The sequence below is a fragment of the Aptenodytes forsteri genome, unplaced genomic scaffold (assembly GCF_000699145.1).
Source record: "Aptenodytes forsteri isolate BGI_AS27 unplaced genomic scaffold, ASM69914v1 Scaffold164, whole genome shotgun sequence".
Taxonomy (NCBI): Eukaryota; Metazoa; Chordata; class Aves; order Sphenisciformes; family Spheniscidae; genus Aptenodytes; species Aptenodytes forsteri.
Window position 1 is genome coordinate 3,283,815 of NW_008795527.1, and position 10,290 is coordinate 3,294,104.

Consider the following 10,290-nt stretch of genomic DNA (forward strand, 5'->3'; position numbering starts at 1 on the left):
GGCGGGTGGTGAGCAATTGCATTGTGCATCACTTGTTTTGTATATTCTTCTATCATTATTGCTATTATTATTTCCCCTTTCTTTTCTGTCCTACTAAACTGTCTTTATCTCAACCCACGAATTTTACTCCTTTTTTTTTTTCCCTGATTCTCTCCCCCATCCCACTGGGGGGGGGGGGTGTGAGCGAACGGCTGTGTGGTTAGCTGCCTGCTGGGTTAAACCACAACAGTCCTGCTAAAGAAAAATATGTTATCTTAAAAGAGGAAAAAAGCTTTATTTAATGTAACATCACATATTAGAAATAAGAACTTCTTCCCCTGCTTGTAGACTGACTGTGCTGGACAAGATTGTTCCTCTGAAGACAGCCATGTCTGTATCCCAGACAGTATTAATATGTAGACTTTGTGTTGGTCTCTGCACAGGGAGAAGTAGTGTACTGTGAACTTTGAAAAATTTGTTGATTTAGTTGAATTTATGGCAGTGCCTTTGGGTGGCGAGACTACTGCCTAGAATTAGTGATTTTAAAAATGGCCTTTCTTGTGTCACAGCCAATAATGTAACATGGGGTTCTTTCTGCCTCTAGGCAATGGAGTCGGACTTGAGTGATGAAGAACGTGGTAATTTATTGGGTAGTGAGGAAGAAGAGGACGAAGAGGCGAAGAAGAAAGTTTCTCCCAAGAGAAGAAGCTTTGGCCTTCGTGTTGCCTTGCAGTTTCCCACCAGAAAGTCATCTGAGAAAAAAGTGCCTGAACAGGCTTTTTCTAACTTACCTCTAAAGGACAGTGAACCCCTCACACCTCTTTCAAAAGAAATAAGCTGCAAGCGGTGGGACAAACTAGAGGGCTCTGCTTCAGAGTCTGAAGAAGACATTAAAGAAACACAGGCGGAAAGTTCCAGTGCTCTGCTTAAGAGAGCCATGAATATTAAAGAAAATAAAGCCATGGTAAGACTTATGAGCAGTGCTTTGTTCTTTGACATTTACATCCGAGTACTTAGCTTCAGCACACTTGAATTTTGGGGTCCTCGCTGGTGCTGTGCTGAGACTTTGGGAAAATCTTACGGTGGTTTGTGCTTGAATTTTTCTACCTGGGAAAACCCTAGAGGACCATCAGCATGCAGATATTTACCCCTAAAATAGCCTCAAGTAGGACTAGCCTGCTCAAGTTTAAAACCAGAATTGAACCAAGCATTTTGTATGTGGATGTGAACAAAGTTACAGATGCCCAAGTTGCAGTCTTATATTCAGAATATGTCAGAAAACCAGCTGGTCCCTTCAGGTGGTTCGTGGTGTCATTTGCACAATAGAGTTTCTGCTTTTCATTTGTGTCTGACAGATCTGCTGCAGTTGGAAAGCCAGCTAAAAACTGCTAAGGATGATAAATGTGGTTTTTCTGTTGTGTGGGATGTGATGTTTACAGTTATGCTTTGCTATATAACTACTGAAAGTGTGCATATGTGTGCATGTAGGTGTGGAAAAGAGAGACACTGATCGTTCCCTAACGCTTTTTCCTCTATTGTCCAAAATGCCACCAGCTCTCTTTAATTATCATGCTGCTGTGCAAATCTGAGTTGATGTTGGGTCCTCAGTGGCTCTTTCAGTTTTACTGTATTCCAGGAAAAGTTGTGGCTTCCAAGCAGTCTTGGGGCTCAAGTACACCTCTTGGGTGAGCGGGCCTGCAGCTCCCACGTAAAAACTTGCTTTAGTTTTGTATCTGTGTTTCTAATCTATCTTGTATCTTCACTGCTGTTGTGTTGGTCTTGCTGCTCTTCCACCCTTCTCACCTTCCACTCCTCCTTCTAGTTCAACCATTGCGAAATTCATTGGCATCCTAGTTGCGGTACTGTAATGACATTAAATAGCTCTTAATAAATGCCACGCTGAAGTATTTACTGAGAAATGCTGTATCCAGCTTTTAGTCTCATGATTGGTATGGGCGGTCTCAGAGACAGCTAGCAGCCTGGCTCATCTCCACTATTGCTGGCTTTTCAGAAGATAGCCTCATCCTGGTCTTCCAGAACAGGTCAGTGTTTTTTTGGACCTGTCAGCCACTGCTTCTGTTGAAATGTACTTCCAGGACATCTCCTACACAGTGCAACAGATTGTCTTGCTGAAGCGCTTCTGATACTGCATACGCCGTGGTTAGGGGAACCACCAGTAGGGCTTAGTTGTTTTGCGACTTTGCAAATGAGCATGTTCCCATGTCGCTGTGTGTATCTGCACAAAGCAATGGGTATGTAGCATTACTGGCTGTGGTTTGCGGCATTTGTGAAATTAGTACTAGCTGTCATGATTGAAAAAGGGATGTTGCTAGTCATTGCTACTAAGGACCACTGAAAAACGACGAGCAAAGTTTCCCTGCTGCAATGTCACTGCTTAAGGGGACACTGAGTTCCCTGGCAAAAATCACAGGTGTATCAGCAGTCATTCAGTACAATAGCCCGCAGGGAACATCTTACAGTCTTCTGGCCAAGGGCACCCTGTCTTCCTTTTCTCCCTCCTGTCATATGAACTGTGAATTTCTCACTATCGGTCATAGATATTGTAACAGTGTTGTAATCCGCTTCTTCAGTGCTGTTTCAACAAGATTGGGTGTAATTCTAGCTAATTCTAATTCCCAGTAAGAATTATTGGGAGCTGTGACGTTAGTACTGCCTGCAGAGTTTTGCTCATTCAGGGGTAAATGAACCCCTTTTATGAGCCCCATTTAAATGAAGTGCCTCCAGAAGGGTTTCATGCGCTGAAACTTCATGTGTTTAGATATAATTCGGAGTGCATGTGAAGAGTGAATGATAGGTGTTGCTTATTTGCAAGTTTGCAGTGAGTTTTCAATGCGGCATCACTGTTGATTTCAGCTTGCCCAGCTGCTGGCAGAACTGAATTCCATACCCGACCTGTTCCCAGTAAAAACACCCACCTCGACTCCTTCGGTAAGTCTCTGGTACTGGCTAGAGGTGACAGTCGTTTTTGCTAGACTTAGGATTAATGTGTTTCCTGATTAAATGCTTTCACCAAGTTTGTTCTGGTTTTCTTTGGTTTTGGTCACTTTATTTCTATAGATTTGCTATTGGTCAGTATTTAAGTACCAGAGGTTATGTGAGGAAATGGAATTTTATAAGATAATTTATGAAGAAATACGGAGACCAAGGTGAGATGCTTCTTTACCACTTTTGCCCCAGAAATACTGTTGAGATGCTAGACAAACGTTTGTGTATGTGGGAATAAGGAAGAGTAGCTGCTTTTCTTTGGGTTTAGATACTGTTAATTTCCCTGTTAATTTCCCTCTTGCAGGCTTTTCTTTTAAAATCCAGACTTCCCAGTAGAGCCATGCTGATGAAACTCAACCACTTCAGCATGAACCCGGAATGATACTGTAGTTATTTCGACTGACTTTTCTTGGCTAGAAGCAGAGAACTGTCAACCCCTCTAGGTTCTCTATAAAATAATGTTTTTCCACATATATTATAAACTGAAGAGATCTGAGGAAAAATTGAAGGGCCATGTCTTTGGGAAGCCCATGTAGAAATGCTGGTGCGGTGGTTGTCAGGTGAAAAGTGAAGCCAAATTATACAGTCTTTGAAAGGCTGGAACCTTGCTAGCTCTAGTTAAATGCTATAGAAACTTAAACATCCTTTGAATACATGCATAAGCCTGCTACTTCTATTTAGTATCTTTACCTGAGGAGGAGGAGGGCATCAGGAGTATTCTAGTTCTCTCTTCTGCTTGGTTTTTGACTTCCAGCCTGTCTCCTTGTGATTGTGATGTGCCTTTCACTTCTTTCGAAGGAAATAACTAAAGAGTACAGTAGCAAGCAGACTTGCTTCCTACATCTTGTTTATCCTGTCAGATAAACAAGTGCCTTTATGGTAGGTGTCTATGCAGGACTTCTGTTGCATTAATTCAGTCATGCAGTAACTGGCAGGTGTGACAATATGAAAAGGGTATCTTGTGTCTCCTAGTAATTTCCACATCTAGGAATCTGGAAGTAGGAGAAGAAACTTATTACTGCCCCTTCAATTTAAAAAATATAAAAGAAAATAAACTAGAATTCAGGTTACTCCTTGAAGATGTATTCAATTTGTAGGAAAATCTGAACCTTTAGCTGCTGAAGAACAGTGAGAACTAGCTTCTACCTTAATATGCCATACAAAAAATTCTGGTACAGTTCTGTGATGTTAATTGGAATAGAATTTGACTGTGGAAGTGTGGTGTTATAAAAGGATCAAAAAGGTGTAGCATGTAGGGAGAACACTTAAGTATGCTAGAAATTGGTGAGGTTTGGCTTAACAAATAAGGAGTGGGAGAAGAACAGATTAATTCCTGATAGTACAAGTGTGGTACAGACATTTTGAGATAATTTCTGGTGTTTAACTCTACAAACATAACTGAAAGGACAATTACTGGAATCATCTTCTCTTTCCAGAAACAGAAGAAAACCCCAAGGAGGACATTTTCTGAAGGCCAGATAGCACGTCGCATGAACCCAACCAGAAATGCTCGTCCACCAGAGAAATTTGCCTTGGAAAAATTTACTGTGTCGGCTGTTAAATTTGCAGAACAGTTCCGTAGCTATAGACAACAAAACCTCTTGAAGAAGAGACTCAGTGTGGTATTTGCCAGACTTTGATATCTCCAGTAGTCAAGGATTAGGAAACATTCATTTAAATTGTTGGCCAACACTTAGAGCAGACATCACATCCTACAGAAAGTCAATGAGAACCTTTGATTTGGGATTAGCTACAGAAGAAGTTGTCTTCAGGCCTTCCTGCCTCATCTTTCACCATTACCTGGGTGACCTGTGTTGTCCAAAACATAACAAGGCAGTTTACTTATGGTCTATTATTTATTTATTATCTGAAAATTATTAGAGCCCACAACATAGAAGGCCTTTGAGTGACAAGGTGGTGGGTCTGGTGGAGGTGACAAAGCAGATCTCTGTCTTCAGGCTCAGGAAAAGTTAGCAAAAACCCCTCTCTGGAAATAGCAGAGGGAAGATAGAGAGCAGTTATACAGCTGAACTGAGAATGAATGAAGGGAATCTGCACCAACAAACTGCTGATGTACTGGCTAGCTGTTCAAAAGTTGCAGATTTTTTTCTTCCCCGTGTTTTTTAAATCTCCTGTTTTTCCATCCCTTGGCTTATGGTGGTCATTTGTCTTAGTTATATTTACTGTATGGCCTTTATGAGGAAGACTCTTAAGTTTGCATCTACATGATAGAGGCTGGATCCCAGTTCTGCTTATAGGAATGGGTGCTGGGCATAGCTAAAGCATTATAGAGGGAACTTGGCTATTAAACAAGGTGGAGTAGCACTGAATGAGAACCTGGGCTGGTAAATGACTATTTTGGAGAGAACAGAGCTGATCTATGGCAAAGGATGAATTAGGTGTTAAGAGTGGAGTAGGCGGAAGGCTAAGGATCAGTTGAGACTTGTACATGAAATTTGAAATCTCCTGAGGGGCATAATGATGATCCGTGGATTGGGGTCAAAGAGATTGCTATTTGGAAGGAAAATAAGAGCGCTTAATAGTGAGTAGAGGACTCTCTTCCAAATAACAAACAGGATAATAACAAAGGGCTGGGTATGGCAGGACTAACCTAAAACTTCAGTAGTTTTTTTGCAAGACATTAGAGATTGTCATTGGAGAAGGCAACTAGAGAGCATGCTAGGACATTGAAGGAGCAAGGCATGGGAAGGCAGATGGTTATAGTTCCTTATTTTGAGAGGGAAGAAGTGGAGTGTGAAGAGTTACAGTGGAGGTGTGCAGGGAATGCAAAGAAAAGGAGGTAGCAGAAAAACACGTTAGGAATTTGTGGAAATAGAAGTAGCAATGATGGGAAGGAAGAACATATAAACAGAATAAATAATGGAGTAGAGAAAAGATGAGGGAGGAGAGGGAGAGAATGAGGCAGTGATGATTTGGAAACTCTATTCCCTGTTCTTCTAGTGGTCTGTGAGCCTGTAGTCCGCCCCCTCTAGACTGCATACACATTATAAATGAAAGAATTTGTCACCAAGTGTGGTGACAGAGTCTTCATGACACCAGACAAAAGGTGTTGAGATGAGTTTGTTTAGCAGGGGGATTGTGGAGTGCGCAAAAGAAGGAGATCATCAAAGTATTCATCTCACCGTCCAGTAGAAGATATTACTGAGGAGGACTTGGACAACATTGCAATCACTGTTAAAGACAAAATCTATGACAAAGTTCTAGTAAGTGGCTGCTGTTTTCTTCAGTGTGTCCATTTGCTTGAAATTGAAAGTCTCCTAACAGTTCCTCTGGTGTTTGCTAAAGGGTATGCTTTCCTGAGGTTCTGGAGAGTGCAGCTTTGCATTATTTTATTACACAAGCACAACTTGGAAGCTTTGTCAGGCTTCTGTGGGCTTGCTCATGCCGGTTGATATGCCCCACCAATTTTTTGCTTCTGCAAAGAAGTGCTTTCTTGCCATAGAGCTATTAAGTGCAATTTGCAATAGCTATGACTCACCACTGGTAAGAGTTGACATCCCTTTTATCTCTCATTCTCACTTAATATAAATGTGGCGGTGGTTGTACCATTAAATAATAGTGATCCCTGCTGCTCCTTGTACTCCCTGGAAATGACATTTCTGTACTGGTTGGGGAGTTTCCAAAGCTCTTGATGGAACTCCTCCTCCTTTCTTTCACCGGATTTGGCTATTATTAATTGTCATAAAGATCTAGATGATCAGCTTACTATATATTTCATGCTTCATTGTATTTGCAGAGGTAAGTCAGAAGGTCATTTTTCTGAATGGTTTTAGCTTTTTCCTAGATAGAGGAAAGGATCAGAACTGCAATATGAGGTTCATGTAGTTTGAGACTCCCAACACAGCTGAGGCTGGGCACTGTCTATGTAAAATCCCTAGCATCTCTCCAGATAACTATGATTTATCATAATAACAGAACTTTTACAGTTCTTACTAAGATTTTCATTGCTGAATTTGACTTTGGTTTGAAGTTTTGTTTTGCTATCAGCAGATATACTAGGAAAGTTCAGCAACAAGCATTTAAGATGTCCTTCATACATACGTATTTCTCCTCCTTTCCAACTTTAGGGCAGTACTTGCCACCAGTGTCGACAAAAGACAATTGATACAAAGACAATCTGTCGCAACCAGGGCTGTGGAGGAGTAAGGGGGCAGTTTTGTGGACCGTGTCTTCGAAATCGATACGGGGAAGATGTGAAATCAGCACTGCTTGATCCAGTAAGTATCATTTCTTGGGCTTGGAAAGAAAGCGTAATGAATATGGTTTTGTTAGTAAGCTGTGATGAGTATATGCTCATGATAACATGGTGGTCAAAGCTTTTTGCCATGAGAAGATCTGTAGTACTGTTACGACTGACACTGATCTTGTTGGAACTCAAGTGGAAAGTGCTGGACCTGGGTTACAGTCCATCCAGCTTTGTGGTTTGAAGCTCCACTTGCTTACCCCAGATAGTGGAGGGAAAGCGTGAGAGCTTTTAAGAAAAGGAATCTTTCCCCTTTCAGAAAAATGCCAAAATGTACCCTTTTTTTAATGCTTTCAGTAACATGGCATGCAAAGCAGGTTCCTTGTTTTAGATTCTAATTTTTAAATATGAGAAAAAAGGAGAAGGAGATCTAAAAGTCTCAGGGTTGGTTCCCTTTTCTCTGTTGTCCCCCAAGGCACTGAGCAAGGAGAGAGCACAGGCTGCTGCCAGAGAATGAGGCACGTGGCTACGCAAAGACCTCGCGGCAGAATAGCTCGCTCTGTGCTCCTGGGACCTCCTCTCCCCCCGCTCTGCTTTAGAGATGGGCTTCTGGGCTCTTCTGAAGGACAATGAAGAACTAACGGCTCCAGTGTGCTGGCCCAGTGTGGCAATGGCTGCTATACTGTAATGCAGGCTGTTAGCACCCGCGCCGCTATGTTCAGTTGCTGAGCAGCTGGGAGATGCCTGACTTCATGTACATGCTGGGTAATTCAGTCTCGGGAATCGGGCTATGCCAGCAGGCAGAGCCAAAGAAACTTGTCACAGTGGGTACCCATCTTTTTCTAGGCAGTTCACTACGGTCAGCCCAACATAGGATGAGTTATCATTAGGCGTTACAGATGCCTTTAGTCTATTTTAAATTAATACTGAACAAATCAGAGAACCTGAGTCTTCAGAGTAAGAAGTATTCAAGCAAACAGGGTAGTACCTAATCACTTCTTTAATCCTACAGAATTTGGAAAGTGTTAACAAGGTTGGTTGGCTGGCTGATTCAGGTTTTTAAAACCTTGCCCTGAACAATCATGCAGTAAGGAAGCTATACTCTTGTCTGTCTGAGCAACGGGAAGGCGAATATAACCTTACTTACTGGTTGCCTTTAACCCCCCTCCCACATTCACCCCCTTGCAGGCCTGGATCTGTCCTCCTTGTCGTGGGGTGTGCAACTGCAGCTACTGCCGCCGGCGGGACGGGCGCTGTGCCACGGGCATGCTCATCCACTTGGCCAAGTTCTACGGCTACGACAACGTCAAGGAGTATCTGGAAAGGTGAGGGCCGTGCCCCGCAGTCATTCTTTTTCAAACTGCTGTAGCCCTTTAAATAATACTTGAGTTTTGTGGCCTGGGGCAGATCCTGAACCTATGCAAAAGAAGTCTCTTGGACTTGAGATTTCTCCTAGGCTGAAATCAGCTGCATTAAAGTGAGTCATATTGTCTGTGTAAACAACTCCTGTGCTTAAGAAATTGAAATGCTTTTCCCTATTTTGAAATCAGTATTGATTGCTTCAAGCATACAGAAGTGCTGGTTTGGAAGTCGTCCTCTTCAGCAAAGGAAATTGTTTAGGGGGAATCTGAGTTTCCTAAGAAGCACTAACACTGTTTTCTCACATGTCTTCTAGTTTACAAAAACAACTGGCGGATGACAATTGAAAACACTGAACTCAAGCTGTGCTGCAACTGGTTAATACGTTGACAAATTTTGACTTCAAAAGGTTATTACTATGTTTTATATAAGATAGAATTGTAGAGTATAGTATATGTATTTCTGTGTACAAAAACAACTGGCGGATGACAATTGAAAACACTGAACTCAAGCTGTGCTGCAACTGGTTAATACGTTGACAAATATTTTGACTTAAAGGTTATTACTATGTTTTATATAAGATAGAATTGTAGAGTATAGTATATGTATTTCTGTGTTGGGAACTTTTTGATTGATGTGGTCTTATGCAAAAGATCTCTCAGGAAAATGTTTTGGTAGAGAAATCTACACGCACAGACCTATACATTAAGTGAAATGGCACTCTTGAACCTTGAGTGGTTAATTTTTAATAGAGCTACACAACCACACAATTATATAAATAAAAATATTGCTCAAATTGACCAAGTTTGCAGAAACAGTGTTTAGCAACTACCTGTAAAGCATACCCCGTCTTTAAAGAAACAAAAACCCCCTTGTGTTCCAACCTGACCATAAAGATTCAGTTTTCCAGCCCTTGCTTTCTGAACCTATTCTTTCTTCCACCTGTAGTTGATGGAACTTGTCTCTGCAAAGAAGGGAAGGGTACTTTCATCTGAATGCCTTTATATTCCAGCCAAAGCTGATGCAACCTACCAGTGGGAGGATGATTTTTTTTTTTATTCCAAAGTGCAATTAATCACTGAAATATGAAAGTGGAAGAGTGTTTTGTTAAAAAAAAAAAAAAAAAAAAATTAAAAAAAAAATTAAAAATTTTAAACATCAACCCAATAAAGAAAACGAATTGTTCACCAGCAGTTTTTGTGTGATGCACCTGCTGCCTGAACCAACTACCTTACAGCAGTCGTAACTGGTTAACTGGTTTAAATTGCAAAGTTCAGGATTACTTTCTTTACATACAGTTCATACTTAGATGTTTTTTCATATGTACAACCAAGCTTTCAAACAACTTCGTTTAAATGCAACATGTTTGTATTGCAGTATGATTATGTTAAATTTCTTGTAAGAAAGATACATGTTTCATTTTATGTAGAGAGAATAAAGAATAATCAAGAGGAGTATTTTGTGAGTCAGACTACACCCAGATGCTGATGTTTCTCATTTACTTTCCCGTAGCAGGTGTAATGAAGGAATGCTTGCAGATCAATAATCATTATATGGAGAAACACTTGAATGCAACACTGACGAATGAGGAAATAACAACATAGCACACATAAGTGTTACACTAAGGATTATGTTTTTGTGAGGCAAATCTCCTGCTCCAGCTGACTGAAAAATATTTATCTCCTTTTGCTTTAACTACAAGGCAGATTGAGAAAGCAGCACGTACTATTGAAAGCTTAGTA

General features: G+C 41.0%; 1 protein-coding gene across 1 annotated transcript in view; it reads left to right on the forward strand.

The window, feature by feature from the left end:
- Positions 1 to 9,011, forward strand: part of CDCA7L (cell division cycle associated 7 like) — a 39,236-nt gene extending 30,225 nt beyond the window's left edge. Inside the window, exons 6-12 of the mRNA XM_009282084.1 lie at positions 584 to 943; positions 2,854 to 2,928; positions 4,422 to 4,607; positions 6,075 to 6,209; positions 7,074 to 7,223; positions 8,378 to 8,514; positions 8,865 to 9,011. Of these exons, the coding sequence (XP_009280359.1) occupies positions 584 to 943; positions 2,854 to 2,928; positions 4,422 to 4,607; positions 6,075 to 6,209; positions 7,074 to 7,223; positions 8,378 to 8,514; positions 8,865 to 8,895 (1,074 nt within the window). The 3' untranslated portion in view covers positions 8,896 to 9,011. The remainder of the gene's footprint in view (positions 1 to 583; positions 944 to 2,853; positions 2,929 to 4,421; positions 4,608 to 6,074; positions 6,210 to 7,073; positions 7,224 to 8,377; positions 8,515 to 8,864) is intronic.
- Positions 9,012 to 10,290: the final 1,279 nt, after the last annotated feature.